The following is a 16595-nucleotide window of genomic DNA, read 5'->3' on the forward strand; positions in this document are numbered from 1 at the left end:
AAAGGAAAATATAAACTCAGCTAACTGATGTTGACCTCCTGGTTTACATGGTTGATGTGACCTGACAGCATAAAAGCTGAGAGTCATGAGTTAAATATGCTATTAAAAGTGAATTCAGAGATCATGTCGGCCATAGCTCATGACAAGTTTCATGTCTGTGTCTTGCCTTATTGTAGTCTGTATGATGCTAATGAGAAAAAGACGATGAGTTAGATTCCCAGTGTGATCCACTGAGTTAAATTTTACTTTGTGCTGACACATTTTTATTTTACCGAAGTACAGTTGTTTTGTGGATGTTGGTGGGAAGGCTGGCTTTAACAGTACAAAATAGAGTACCTTTTGAAAAATTTCAGATCCAGCCTTTTTTCTCTCCTAAATGATATCTTACTGTTTTATGGTAAGCAGAGGTGTATTCTTAACAATACACTTAAAAATCGTTAGTATGAGTCTTAACAGAATATTTTAAGTACATTTAAAAATGTTTTATTTCTATCAGAAAAAAATAAGTAGGATCCTGGATTGCCCATATCCACATATGAAATGTTAGTCTAGAAACATAATCAGAATCATTTTTTAAAATGTTTGAACTATCATATCTGATTTGGTATGAGTGGAATTAATATTTGGAAAGACATCATTTTTTTAAATATATGAAAACCTAAAAAGGAATTTGTGACATCTGTCAAAGAAAAGTTTTTATAAATACCCTGGTAGCTTTATATCTCTCCATAGCTTGTTTAATTATATAATTTTGTTTTGGAAGAAAGTTTCAACACTTCATTTTAAGTGAACTTACATTATTTTTGCAAAGTTTCAAATACAATTTTTAAGATTTTATATTTTTCAATGAATAGAGTGAGGCTAGAGTGAGGAGGGAACATTAATTCAGATAGAGTCTGTTGAGAAGGACTTTTTGAGGAACTGATATTGAAGAGTGAGAGGGAGTTAGCTATGCAAGAGCTGCCGAAAGAAGGTGTCAGGCAAAGACTTCAAAATGGACAGAGATGAGATGTATTTGTTGCTAGAACTCAGGGAACCAAGAAGGACATAATACAGTGCAAGGATTCACACTGCAAAGGCCAGTGTACCCCTGGCCTATAGACTGTGCTGGGCAAGTGTGTTGTGTGTTACTATAACAGGAAACCATTGAAGAGTTGCAACCAAGGGACTGATAGGATATTACTTGTCTTTTTTTGTAGTGGCCTCTCTGTCTTCTGAGGGAAGTATACATTGGAGGAGATAATCATGGAAGGCAGGTGACCAGTTAGGAAGGAGGCTTTTGCAAAAAGTCAAGCAAGAGAAGGTGTTGACTTAGTCTAGAGTTAGTATTTAAATGGAAAAAGGTAGGTAAATGGATTCAAGATAAATTTTGAAGATAGAAATGACAGGATTTGGTGTTGGATTAAATACAGGGGATAAGAGAGAGGTATGCATCAAGAAAGACCCCAATATTTCTACTTTGAATAATGGAGAGTAGTGTGGTAGTGCAGTTTACCAAAAAAGGGAAGAAAAATGTTGAAATAAAGTGAGGTGAAAAATTGCAGGTTCAATTTTATACATGCTAAGATTGCATTTCCTGTGAGACATCCAGGGGACATGAAAAGAGAGCAATTTAATACCCAAATTAGAAGCTTAATGAAGTTCAAAGATAAAATGGAAATAGATTAAGATTAAGTTCACATAAATTCATTTCAACAAACTACTATGCTTTTGGACACCACTGTGATAGGCTCCAGGTATGAAGACTTCAATACAGGCTTCTTGATGCTAGGAATTCTGTGCTATGCTTTTATCCTAAGCAACCAACATACTACTTGGCACATATTAGTCATATAGTAAATAGATCTTGAATGAACAAGTGATAAAGAAATAAGGTAATAGCGGATAATTGCTTAATTTATAGAATGAATTTTCTTTTGTAGTCCTTTTATTCTCTTTTATGTGTAAGAGATGATCTAATATTGTAAAACTGATTTGATACTATCATAGTACTTTCCCTGAGAGACCTTTCTATTCAAGGGGTCAGCACATCACATGATCTAAATTACATTCATTCCACAATGTAGACCTGTTTGATTTATAATGTATTGACTATATACGAATTCACAAACATTTACAAATTTACTTAAAAATATATTTTGTTAGAAACATTTTTCCTGTTTTTGCTGTGCTTTTTATTGACTAAAATGTTACTTGTATTTTTTAATATATAAATCATAGAAATTATTAAATTCAAATTAAAATGAATTGGAAAATCATGTATTTAATTATATTTGCATTTCTCTTTTCCTGTAGGAATGACAGTTAGTGCTAATAAAGATGGCTTGGGGATGATTGTTCGAAGCATTATTCATGGAGGTGCCATTAGTCGAGATGGCCGGATTGCCGTTGGAGACTGCATCTTGTCCATTAATGAAGAGTCTACCATCAGTGTAACCAATGCCCAGGCACGAGCTATGTTGCGAAGACATTCTCTCATTGGCCCTGACATAAAGTAAGTATCATTTGGAGCCCAGTTTGGCTTGGGAAATTCAGGAATTTCAATTAATCAGAATTCTTTTTCAGTATACACTTCTGTTTGAGATACAAACGTTATCACATTTTTTTAAACATAAATCACTCAAGAAATTGACTATTTTGGAGTAGTTCTCGATTCTAAGTATAGTTTCTTTGAGACTATAGCAATATTAAAAATTTGGAAACGTTGCTTTGTATTTTTACTTTTACTTCTCCAGTGATTTCTACAACAACCGTAGAAGTTGGGGATGCAATGATTCTCACAGAGCAAGAGGGCCTACTTTTAGGATCTTGGAAAGATGTTTGGATTGGCTCCATTATAAGGAATTGTACCCTACCTAACTGACCTGTGTGAATCCTAGAACTAAGACAGTTCTTTAAGGGCCATGCATGCAAAAGACAAGATAAAACAGTGTCCATCTGACCCAAAACTTACCCTTTCTTGAGCTACCTCATGACCCCAGGGGATAGACCAATATATTGGTATGGTCTGTTAGTAGGTCATGGAGGATATTTTGTCAGGAAGTGCTTAAAATTTCCAGTAATCCCATAGTGTGCTAAAAGCACATCATATATGTGATTTGGTTTTTAAGTCACTAAACATTCCTCGAGCCAACATAAAAATCAGCTCATTACTTTATTGTGACACTTCATCAATGTGGCGTTTTCCTCTAGCATTAATCTTTGAATATTTGTTTTTAATGTATGAGGGATAACATCATAAAATAAGAGCTTAGGGAAAGATTGTTTACCTAAAATCGATGTAATGATTACTAGTATAGGGGACATTTTTGTATTAATGTTATTTTACTGACTACATTCTCTATTACCAGTCCTTTTGCAAAGTATGTATTGCTAGGTCTTAGATAACAAAAGCTGTACAGACTGTTTTTCATTCTGTGGTCAATAAAAAGGAGAAAAGTATATACCATTTGGAGCAGATTCCTCTGTCTTATATAAAAGAAGTATTATTTTTAGGCAAAATCTTCACTAATGGGCTTTCATATTTTTGTATGCTTTTTTGACTTTTATTTACAGTTGAACAGATCATCAGATCATGTTACTGTTCCTTAATTGCCTTATAATAATTGGAGTACAAGTGAACCTCATTAAAAATGTCAGTCCTTTTATCATAAGAAAAGAGAAACTTCAAGTGTTTTCCTTACCACTTATGGCCAGTGTTCCATGACATAGATCACATGGAGACTATGTATTTATTGCAGGGGTTTTAGTTTACGTGGATTAGATGTAGTATAAAATGCAGACTACCTAGTAACCGTTCATCTGATTTATTGTGCCATGATGTACGTTTATGTTGTGTGTGCTTATACTGCTCTGTTGCCCACTTTTTGGCATTCTGATCACCAGAATTAGTACTTGGTACTAGCCCTACCCCTCAGTTCTAATGTACTGCAGAACTTTAAGAGTAGTTAAAAAATAAGACGATTGTGACACCAGTTTAGCATAAGTCGTGCATCTGGTCAACTCTAGAAAACTTTTGAGGTACATTTTCAGTCTCAAAGTCTTTTTTCCCTTTTCCTCATTTTTTTGTTTTGTGTTTCGTTTCCCCTCTGCCACTGATTCAGCAGAATTTACCCTGTCATGTGGGCAGAAGCTTTATTATGACTATCAAAGATATCTAGAGAGCCAGCTTCATAAGTACTTGCTTTAGGATCTCAGGAGGCAAAATGTACTATAGAACCTTAAATTATTTTAATAAAGAAGAAAAATCATACAACCTTCCCTTCTCTGGAAATCAATCATCCATTCATTCATTCAGTCAGTCTTTCTCTCATATAGGTAAACACACATGCAGACATTCAAACCACATTGATTTCTTCTCACATGCCTTAAAGATGCTCTGATTCAAATGGTCATAGCTTAACTCCTTGACTAATGATAAAAATAAGCTAAAATCATCCTTAGATAATGCTTTTTCAGAAACAAAAATATGTTAGATTTTAAAACACAAAGAGCCATTTAGGTTGACCAGGGCTGAGCAGCATGTTCTGTGCACTTTGCATGAAGTGTTTTTGGCCCTGTACCTCTCTTACCACTTGTTTCGTGAAGCAAAAGGTTTAGAATTACCTTGAAAGCTATGTGAATAATCTTCCCAAAAGGAACATTTAGTCCTTCCATTACTCTGAATGGATCCATAACATTGCCTCGGGCCCATTAAGCTTTGTGCTCATTACCTGGATCTAGGCTCCATCCACATCTCTTTCTCATTATTTTTCTTTGTGAACCTAGCTTAATCTGGGTGGTGGTGGAGGGGTGTATTGTAGGGACTTTAAAAAAAGAGACTGTGGTTCAGTTACATAACTGATTGGTTTTTAGGGAAAGCATTGCTTGTTGAGACAATGCACTGGATTTCTTTTTTGCCGTTTACGATAGATAGCTAGGAACTTTTGTGTGTGTGTGTTCATGCATGCATGGGTAGATAATTTGAGTTTCAAGAGTTCAAGAACAGCCAGTTTAAGATCCAGGTTTCATTATTTTCTATGGAAAAGCAGATGCGAAGCCTCACCAGAATGCATTCTGTTTCACTTCTCACTCCACCTTGCCAGGAGCTCTTATATTTCTGTAATAATAGCCAGGGTTTTGTGCTTAGCAGCAGCTGCTTATAACATCTGCCAGATAATTACTGAGCTGAATCAGAATTCACCTGCCTTAACCTAAAGTGTGGGATGAATTTCTGATCAAGGAATAAAAGATTGATTGCAGTTACATTTTTTCATGCTTGTTAATAATCACTGCTATAGACACTAGTAAAGAGCAGATGCTTTTCTGGGGGAGGTGTAGATGGGAGGGAAGTGGAAAGGGGGAAAAAAAAACAACCAGGAGCACCCACTTTTAACTACATATGTATGCATCTCACATTCAGCACAAGACATTGACATTTGTTAACACCATTGTAAAAAGATGCTGCGGCGTATGCTTCACATTCTAGATTTTCTGCAGCACCTGCTGACGATCGAGCCCCCTTTTATGTGTGAGTATCAGTGATTCAAAAGCTCATTATGGCTGTGTGTTACAACTTGTCTGTGAAAACAATTTTGTGCTTTTGTAATGTCCCAATGCAAGGATAGATCCAGATATGGATTTCGTATATACATTTTGGATTGTTTTCTTTGTTTAAATAATAACATAAAATCCAACAGAGCTATGAGATTGTTACGTTTTCACATTGTACTGATGATTGTGAACTCTTGAAAATCATATTTTCCAATTATGAAGCTTTCAAGCTCCTTTGTAAGGGAACGATCCTGTCTGCACGTGCAGGAATAGTCTCTGCATTAATAGCCATATCACATTTCAGCATCACTAATGGTATTCTTTTTTCTTCTAGTCCATGTGTAACCAAAAGTTAGTCATGTGTAACCAAAAGTTAGTTTGAATTTTTAATTCAACTCTCAAATAAGCATTTTCAGTGTGTTTTTGCATCTCGTAATTTAGCTTTGGCATTTTTGCTGGCCATTCGGAGGTTTTGTATGATCCTGTGTCCAGGCTTGTGGTAGCATGGCTCTCTGCATGTTCTGTTGCATTGTGGGATGCTTGTTCTGGTGGCCTCACTCTGTAGTGGCTAAATAGTTAGGAAAACTGCCGTCTCTACTCTTTCTCACTACTACGCAAAGTATCAGAAAAATATTTGTAAATGCCTCCGCTCCTCAAAAGAAAAAACAACTTTGAACAAATATAAAGAAAAACTCATTTTTAACATTGTTTGGGAAGAAACATCTTTATCTTCTTTCTCAAACCAATAAAAAACTTAAAAACTTTGTACTGATTACTATTATTTTTGCTATTCTATCCTGCCTTTCTTCCCTGACCTTTTCCTGGCTTTTTAAACTTATGTTTTATTTATATGAGTTTTACTGAATCTTCAGGAATAATACCAGTCTTCTTCAAAGCCTTTTCACATTTTAGGTTTCATGTTTATCTTTATTTTATTTTTTCATTGTTTAAAATATAATCAGACTTCTGTCCTGACATAATGTATTGTTTGAAGGGATAAAAGCAAATTTGCTATTCAGTATATTTTTGTAGCATCTTAGAGAAGGTGTCTTTATAGATGAATAAATTAAATAGGGCCAGAATTAGAATGCAACTTCTTCAGCCAGCCTAGTCTTAAATCCATTGATCTGTACTTTCTGCTTCATTTTTTGACCTTTGAGGTAAAAGTGTCATGAAGAGATTCCCAAAGGCTCCATGTATTCTGCCCGAGTGATCAGTATGACCAGGAGATCTGATGACCTGTGAGAGCGCTCACTTCTATTTGGATTGTGCTTCTCAGCTTACAGTAGCATCACCAAAGTGGCATCGTTTTTGTGGTAGAGGGTATGGAGGTTCAGCAGTGGTGATTTACCCCATGACACTCTGCATGGTAGCAGAACTGTGTCTTCCGACTCCAAACCTAAGTGACCTCACACTTTGAAGTAAATGAGTGAATGCTTTCTATAGAATAACCAATATGTTTGAAATTATGTATACTACTCATTCAGTAAATTATGACAATGGTATAATTTTTTATTTCATTATAACATAAAAGACAATCTTTTTATCTTTGCCCTCTGGTGCTGAGGTTTTGTATACTTATTAACAGATAAATTATGGACAGATGATTTAATACATCTTTGTGATTTCTAATTTTTAGTTGCACAAACATGCTGTATTGAGTTCAGATACAATATTTCTCTAACGTTACTATTCATTAACTTGAAGATCTTGAAACAGCTTGCTTTAAAAAGTGTGTCCACTATGTTAAGAAGCCTTACAAGAAAGCAGTAAACTTGAATTTTCATATATCAGTTTCTGAACATTACAGCAGGAGTCAGCATTTGGCTCAGTGTCTTCCACATAATAGGCATTCAGTCAGTACTTGTTGAATTAGTAGATGGCCATTCACGTGTAAATAGTAGACTTTTTTTTGAGACCAAAGTGAATTTTAAAAAATTGCTACAAATTAGTAAGTCTTTCCATAAACTCAAATGGTTTCGTCTCATACTTCAGACTTGAGAGTTCATAACTTAATAGAGCTAACGTAATTGTTGATAATGCTTGTTAATCTCTAGAATTAATTATGTATTATAGAAAGATGCAAAGTAATTTGTGATATTCAGCATTTTAATAGAGTATACCTAATTTGTTTCTGCTAGAGATCCCAGAAATCTTTGGGCAAAATTGGTGTTATTATTGACAGTTATTATTCTAGGGATTTATAGATCTTCCTAATATTAAAAAAATTGTTGTTAGCCTTTTCATTTTACAATATAAATAATTGTTTTCCTTCCCTGCCTGTTGATTGGTAAACACATAGTGAATCAGCAACATTTAAAAACTTAGTTTCTGTTGTTATTCTTCCCTGTAGAATACTTTATCCTATTGAAGTTTGGATTCGCTGCTGAATATACTGATTAAATGAGCTGTGTGAAAAAGTAGGGAGAAAGGGATAATATGATTTGTTTCCTTTATTTTAGAAGCTTTTCCTAACAGGCAAAATATTATTTCCCTTCACTTCCATGGATTCTGGTTTCTTCCAGAATTACTTATGTGCCTGCAGAACATTTGGAAGAGTTCAAAATAAGCTTGGGACAACAATCTGGAAAAATAATGACATTGGATATTTTTTCTTCATACACTGGCAGGTAAGTGAAACATTAAATCAAATGCAATGACTGATACAGCAAGTTGTAGAGAATTTGGAATTCAGAGTCAGGGAGGACTAGAGCAAAGAAAAGGTCTCAATCCTTTTCTTCTTCCCTTTCCTTCAATTATATAAGCAATTATTATATAGTGTGGAAAATATATATTCAAATTAATAAACTAATATTTAATTCTACCACACAATGTATCACTTTTAACATGTTGATTTTTGATAATTTGTCCCAAATGAGTATTATTTCATTAATTTCTTAGAACCTAAGAAATTGTATGATGTTTCTTACTCTTTCATAAATATTATCAAACTTCTTCAGAAATGTTATTTATTCTTTTATTAACAAGCATACAAATTCAGAAACTTTTTTTTTTTTTTTGAGGCAGAGCCTCACTCTGTTGCTCAGGCTAGAGTACAGTTGTGCCATTACAGTTAACTGCAGCCTCTACCTGCTGGGTTCATGGATCCTCCCACCTCAGCCTCCCAGGTAGCTGGGATTATAGGCATGTGCCACCACGTCAGGCTAATTCTGTATTTTTGTAGAGATGGGGTTTTGCCATGTTACTCAGGCTGGTCTCAAACTTCTGAGCTTAAGCAATCTGCCCACCTTGTTCTCCCAAAGTACTGGGATTCAAAGGCGTGCACCACCATGCCTAGGCCAGAACATTTTTTATTTGTAATTTTCTTGCTCTTTTGGAGAATGTTGAACCTGTGAGCATGTATGCATGTTAGGAAACACTGTTTGGCTTTTTAAAGGCACTTGATATACAATGTATTAAGAGCCTTTAAATAATAAAGGGAACGTTTTCTTTTTTCTTAGGAAAGGGAGGAACTGGGTTTTGATGCTGCTGCTGACTGAGTCAAGATCAGGGAGAGAAATAATGTCAAATCGCTTTTCCATGAAGAATGTATCATTCTGCACTCTCAGTTTTTCAGTTGTGGACCTGTGTTTTTCAGTTGTGCTGGCAACTGACTACCAAATTTCTTGTAAGCATGTGGTAGTGCAGAAATGACCTTGCAAGCACTCTGACGTCTTCTCAGAAGAGTTGTACCATTCTTTTTTTTTTTTTTTTTTTGAGGCGGAGTTTCACTCTTGTTGCCCGTGCTGGAATGCAATGGCGCGATCTTGGCTCATTGTGACCTCTGCCTCCCGGGTTCAAGTGATTCTCCTGCCTCAGCCTCCTGAAAAGCTGGGATTACAGGTGCCCACCACCACGCCCAGCTATTTTTTTGTATTTTTAGTTAAGATGGGGTTTCACCATGTTGGCCAGGCTGGTCTTGAACTCCTGATCTCAGGTGATCCACCCGCCTTGGCCTCCTAAAGTGCTGGGATTATAAGCGTGAGCCACCATGTCCAGCCAAGTTCTACCATTCTTTAGTGGATGTCAGAACATCCCAGAACACCACGGTCTCCAGTGACCTTACATTCATTGTGATCTTGCTTCACTGCTTCCTCTGCACATTACAGATGACTACAGAATACAGAAAGTGTCAGGGAGGGGGAAGGTATGTTATTTGTTTAATAAAGGGAAGGAATGGCATGGTCCTTGGGGCCTCAGGAATATTATGGGAAAAGGAGTATAATTGTCCCTTATTATCTGTTGGGGATTGGTTTCAATACTCCCCACGGATATCAAAATCCACAGATGCTCAATCCCTTATATAAAATGGTGTAGTATTTGCACGTAACCTACACACATTCTCCCATATACTTTAAATAATCTCTAGATTCCTTATAATACCTGATACGATGTAAAGGCTATGTAAGTTGTTGTTATATGTATTTTTTTAAATAATGACAAGAAAAAAAAGGGCACGTTTGATACAGATGCAACCATCTATTTTTTTCCCAAATATTTTTGGTTTAATCCATGAATGTTGGACTCAAGGATATGAGGGATAGGGGAGACAACTATATTTACTTTACACTGTACAAAGCTCAGCCACACTCCAGGATTTCCACTGTTGGGTTAATGGTATGAGTTGATTATAGTTTCCCAGTGCTTCCTGTCAAACTGCTAAAACAAATTACTTCAATGTCTCTCTGAAATGTTGTATCAAATGACTGACTTAAAGAATACACCAGCTAACATCTGAGTCTTGTTAAGTTCTAGGGCCTTAAAATACTCACAAGTTATTAGAAAGAAAGCCACTCTGAGCACTGTGCTTCCTCTAAGCACAGAAAAGAGAATAGCCTGGATTGTCCTGTGCTGTGACTAGCTACTTCACTGCAGAGAAAGTATATTTTCTATGGATATCAGAATGCTTAAAATAGAGCAACTAGATATGCGTTTTTGGTGGAACAATCTGCAGCAGGGAAAGGTTAAGTAACTTTCCCACAGCTAATAAATGCCAGAGCCAAGCGTAGAATGTAAGCATAATCCATGTTCTTACCATTGGATGCAAGGAAGGAATTGCAGAAGTCTACGAAGCATGCGCCATATAAAAATATGTGACCATATAGCATGGAAGTTAAGAACTCAGGTTTTATGGTAAGATGCCCTCGATCCAAATCTCACCTATGCTGTTTTTCTGCCAGTGTCTTTCTCACCATGTGACTTTCTGCCAGTTACTTTACCTGGTACCTATTTGCAGATATAAAGAGATCTACTTATTATAGTTGATAAAAATTTTATTGGTATTCAGTGGTTTAAGACAGTGGAAAAGCAGTTGATTGACTTCTTTCTTGGCTGAGTGCATGCAGGAAGACATGACACTAGAGTCCCTGAAACCACACACTAAGATGATTAAACAATAATCAGCACATGTAGAGGAGCATATATGGGGTTTGCGAAAGGATTCAAGATTATAGAATCATCTGAAGAGACCAGGGTCCTTTATTGGATTATTCAGGATATTCATCATCGTGTACCTAGAAGGAAGAAGCAAGATGCAATCTGGCTACACTGTTTCTGAATAGCTCCCACTGCTTAGGCCTTAGGGCTGAGGACCTCCCCACATCCCCTGGCTGTCACTGAATATTTTAAGGACTGTTTCTGAGTTATAATTCTTGTCTGTCTTCTAAGTCAGCTTTCTTCATCACATATTCTTTCCTGTTGTATTTCCAGAAGATTAGTGCTAGTTTTTAACCTCTCTGCCTTGCATCCTCTGGATGAAGATTTCACTTTTACTATTTCGCTGTCAACTCTTTGACATCATTTTTAGGATCTCCCTCTTGGACCTCTTCCCGCCGTTCCTACCCTAGTGTCAGACTTAGACTCTGGGAACCTTAGCCTCATTCAGAGCTTTATTCTTTAATTGCACAGGAGGGAAATTCAAACACAAAACCAATGGGTAGGACCTATAGCAAATAGGTTTTACTCTAATAGCTTAAAAACAAAAACTTAACATTCGGGTCTAAGAAAGAATGCGATGTTCTGGGAGAGCCTGGACATTTGCTTGCCAGAAATGTTGCAAAGCGCATTAAAGCTCAGATGGATGACTGGATTAGATGACTTCTGATCTTGAATTCTAAATATTACATGATTTGAGAGAGTTCAGTATTCCTGTCAGGGGAGAATGGCTGTAATTTTACATACTTTCTTTTGATTTTTCAATTTCTGTAAATATCGACTGAAAACATTTGTTGAATCAGAATTTTTATAGCCGCCTTTGCTTTTTATGTGGACATGTTTCTTTAGAAATCCAATTTTTACCACAGCCAAGGCACAGGCCATAATCAATGTAACCATTCTCTGTTGTCCTCACAGCACCATTTATTGATACAAAGTATTCCATTGGACTAACAAAATATGTCTTGATACTGTTATTGTTGTACAGTTTTCTTTACAATCGGTAGACTGGGCACGTTTTGTTACATGCCTGGCATTTGGCAAAATCTAAATTGCTACAGAAGTGGAAGAGTGACCTTGAACACAGATGCGTTGTAAACTGCTTCCCTTAAGAAGTATTCTGTGCCAGGTTCCTCTGGATGGGGTGAAGCTGGACCATAAGCATTTCACTTAATTTTTCAAAAATGAAAAGAAGATCATTGGTCCATCCTTAGGAAACAGAGATACTAAACTCTTGGCAAACTTGATGAGAAATTCATTCATGACAGGGTTCAGGGCTGTACATACATGCTTAAAATCTACATGGTACTTCTAGCTTCTTGCACATTATAGAAATTTAAGAAATGCTTGTTCAATGGGTTTTCTTTACAAACCTGGCATTTATCCCATTTTCCCATTCCTTTCCTTTATGCTCCCATGTCTCATCAGGGAAAAAACAGACTAGACAAGAGTCTTAGTGTTCAGTTCTACGCTATGGTAGGTTGATTCTAAAGCAAGGTTTTAATTTTGTTTGGTTAGGTTTTTCTTTCCCCCAATGTAAAAATATTTTATACTTAAGGCCGTGTACGGTGAAAATATAAAGCAGTCCTGCATTTTTAGCTAAATCAATAGTAGAGTACATATAATCTTGCATGTTTTTACTAGGATTTTGGGGTACTCATTGTGTAATTCTTTAACCAGAGACATTCCAGAATTACCAGAGCGAGAAGAGGGAGAGGGCGAAGAAAGTGAACTTCAAAACACAGCATATAGCAATTGGAATCAGCCCAGGCGGTAAGGACTTTTTCTGTCTTCTGCCCACTCAATGGATATATAGGGTTTAAAGATAAGCAGGTGTGGTTTCAAGTGTGGATTACAACTTGCTTCTTGTCACATCGGGTGAGTTGTTTAATTACTTCTAACCCATCATTTTATCATGTGTACAGTGGAGAGAATAATGGGTATCACGCAGGGTTAAAACTAACATATATGGAGAGATCTGGCACATAGTAGGAACTAAATTAAAGAAAATTATGCATAGATAGTTGGAATGGATTACATTCTGTAGAGTTTGATCTTAGGTATACCAAAAAGTATTCATTTAAATTTTACCTAGCATTTGTAGAAACTAGATAGGCAAACATATATATCAAAACATGTGTGTGTATGTGTGTGTGTGTGTAAAAGTACCCTTGTAGCCTTGTTACCACAGGCCGAGTTTATCCTAAGTCATAATCTGTCTAGGACCAGTTTCATGTATAACAGATAAGATGACATCCTCAAATATACTTAGATGTATCACGTGCATCACTAAAGCATATTGATGTGTTTATACTGAGTAAAATCAATTTTAGTTTAATAGGAATTTACTGAGTCCTGATTATGGACCTAGACTTAGAGCCAATGATTTTGTGAACAACAAGGAAATAAGTAGAAGATGCAAATCCTCTCTCAAGAAACCTCTAATGTACTTGGCTGGGCAAGATGTAGAGACACATGAAACAATTTAAGAACACAAGATATTTCACATTAAGAGTAAAACACAGGTAATCAGTGGACATCCACCCCAAACTAAAGGTCACCATCACAATGGTGCTTTGTATTTAGTAAACATTAATATTTGTTACATGAATAAATAAAATGCTCGAGAGAAGAATATGTAATATTGATAAATGCCAGTACAATTTAATGATTTCCCCTGCCCACCAGTGATAACCTGTAGCCATCACATTTAAATATTTTTAAAATATAAAAACATTATTTTATGTTGCTTTCAAAGAAGCAGCATGGATTTTCAGCCATCTAAAATGAATTTCTTATTTCCCTTTCTTCAAAAGTCACTTAGCTCACTTAAAAACTCCCATCAAGCTCTCTATACTGCTGCCTACATTGAGAACAGGGTATAAGTGCTAGATCTGTGGCAGAAAATATATTCTGAGGTGTGAAGTGTCATATTTATTTGTGGTTAGAGGTGGAAATAAGTTAAATGAAACTGTTTTGTAGCAGGTAGTCACAGTGATAAACTTGAATTTTTTAGGAGGACAGTAATCACAGGAAAAAAAGATGGGTTGGTCAGTTTTAGAAACAGTATTATAAGAGGAAAAGTAGATTTTAGAAGGTGGTATAGTTTGGCTCTGTGTCCCCACCCAAATCTCATCTTGTAGCTCCCATAATTCCCACATGTTGTGGGAGGGGCCCTGTAGGAGATGATTGAATTATGGGGGTGGGTCTTTCCCACGTTGTTCTCCTAATAGTAAATGGGCCTCACGAGACCTGATGGTTTTAAAAACGGGAGTTGCCCTGCACAAGCTCTTTTATTTGCCTGCTGTCATCCACTTAAGCTGTAACTTGCTCCTCCTTGCCTTCTGCCATGATTGTGAGGCTTCCCTGGCCATGTGGAACTATAAGTCCAGTAAACCTTCTTCTTCTGTAAATTGCCCAGTCTCGGGTATTTCTTTATCAGTAGCGTGAAAATGGATTAATACAGAAGGCAATATGCAAAATGGTTGGTGTCAGTAAAGAGCCATGTTAGAACTTTGGCTCTGGTACTTTCTAAGACAAGTTTCTTAATTTCTGCTAGGTCTCTGCTACTTTATCTGTAAAATGAGGTTAATAATAGAATCTTTTGTATTTGGGGGAAAATTCAGTGTCATCTAAAATCCTCAGCAGAGTGCCTGGCACATAGTGAGTCAGTGGTTGGCTTTGTCTATATTGATGAAATATTTGTCACTGGTACCTAAACAAAGAGAAAGCCTTTGACACAGGAATCATGAAATTTTCTTATGAGAAAGAAGAACATAACTTCTGGACTGGAAAATTTTTATGCTTTTAACCTTCATGCAATCGTAAGATAGCTCTAAAGGTGCTAACAACCTTACATGAAGAATATGTCCAAAGTTTCCATAAATCCTTCTAAGAAGGTACTCTGTACTTACTAATGTAGTGCTTCCCCTAGATGCACTAAGCTACTTCTAGGGGAAGTTCATAGAGCATGAGAAGAAAGCTTAATGGAATAACCAGAGCTTTTAATAAATTAGGAGTTAGTGTTGTTAACATGCTTCATAGCATTGGAAACGTAATGGGACAGTCATTCATGAAATCAACAAAAATTTAATTTGTTTGAAACTAGAGAATTCTTTTTAGCAAAATACAAATTTTAATATTATAAAATAGGTTATATTTTATTTTGCATGTGATTTTCATTTTATACAATTGATATTATACTACTACATGTATTTTCCATTTTGCTTAATTTTTCTCTCAACTCCTACGTTTTGTAAATCTGTCAAGCTTGATACTTAAAGATCTAATTCATTCAATTTAGTTGTTGTGTTGCATTTCAATATATGAATATACCATAGTTTATTAATTGTCAGATTCATATTAGTTAATAGTTATTTGCTATTATAATAATTCTGTGCAGTAAATATGCTTATTTCTTTATACTTACACGTGAAAATTTATCTAGGGAATATATCCAGAAGTGGAATTGGAATTGCTGACCTATAAGTTTATATGCATTTTTTACTTTCAGTTGTCAAATTGTTTTTTAAGTTTGCTATACCAATTTTTTTTTTTTTTTTTTTTTTTTTTGAGACGGAGTCTTGCTCAGTTGCCAGGCTGGAGTGCAGTGGCATGATCTTGACTCACTGCAACCTCCTCCTCCCGGGTTCAAGTGATTCTTCCGCCTCAGCCTCCCGAGTAGGCGGAACTGCAGGTGCACACCACCACGTCCAGCTAATTTTTGTATTTTTAGTAGAGATGGGGTTTCACCATGTTGGCCAGGATGATCTCGATTTCTTGACCTGTGATCCACCCACCTCAGCCTTCCAACGTGCTGGGATTACAGGCATGAGCCACCACACCTGGCCGCTATACCAATTTTTATTTCTATTTCCAGTATATGAGTGTTCCCTTTTCCCCACATTCTTGTTACCACATCATATGATCATTTTTTGAAAAGTTTTTTATCAATCTAATGGGTGGAAAATGGCTCCTTTTCTAAATAAACAAGGTGTAGTAGGTATAACAGGATTGATCAGGTAGGGTGAACATTTGGTCATTTGTTACATGGATTGAGTTTCAGTTTCATATCTTGCTTTCATTACTGTAGTAATCATCACCTTCATCACCACCACCACCACTACCACCATCATAACGAGTAATAAAAGATTTATTGGTTGCTTATTATGTGCCAAAGCTTTGGTTTTGGACTCTACATGTATTAGTTAATCCTCACAGAAACTCTGTTCAGAGACTCTTGTTGGCTGTATTTCACAGCTGAGAAAAGTAAGACAGAGACGAAGTAAATGCCCAGTGTCACATAATCATTAAGTAGCAAAAGAGCAGGAGTGGCACCTAGAGTCTCAGTTTACATCTCAGGCAATCTGGCCTCAGAGCTGTGTTTAACCTGTGTCTTCCTGAATTTCATTCTTTTTAAACCTATGTGTAAATCTCAAATAGGCTGCCATTTTTTTTTCCCTACATAATGATCTCTGAAGCAAACATATTCTGTAGTTGTTTCTTTTCTAGGCCTCCTTTTTCTTTCACTGTGTTTCTATTCTCTGTTCAGTGAATAATGAGTTTGGTTTCTCACTGCTGTGTCATTTTGGCAGTTCTGTCTTTGATTATCATCTTCATTGTTTTAAGGA

The 16595-nt window shown here is 36.1% G+C and overlaps 1 protein-coding gene across 14 annotated transcripts in view; it reads left to right on the forward strand.

The window, feature by feature from the left end:
* Window positions 1-16595, forward strand: part of MPDZ (multiple PDZ domain crumbs cell polarity complex component) — a 175581-nt gene that overhangs the window by 108535 nt on the left and 50451 nt on the right. For 13 of the 14 annotated variants that reach the window (XM_023213134.2, XM_023213136.2, XM_031934056.1 and 10 more), the window contains 3 exons: window positions 2296-2494; window positions 8058-8162; window positions 12646-12738. In XM_023213134.2, coding sequence (XP_023068902.1) covers window positions 2296-2494; window positions 8058-8162; window positions 12646-12738 — 397 coding nt within the window. The remainder of the gene's footprint in view (window positions 1-2295; window positions 2495-8057; window positions 8163-12645; window positions 12739-16595) is intronic. The other variant, XM_031934058.1, reaches the window with a different exon arrangement.

Source organism: Piliocolobus tephrosceles, chromosome 14 (genome assembly GCF_002776525.5).
Source record: "Piliocolobus tephrosceles isolate RC106 chromosome 14, ASM277652v3, whole genome shotgun sequence".
Taxonomy (NCBI): domain Eukaryota; kingdom Metazoa; phylum Chordata; class Mammalia; order Primates; family Cercopithecidae; genus Piliocolobus; species Piliocolobus tephrosceles.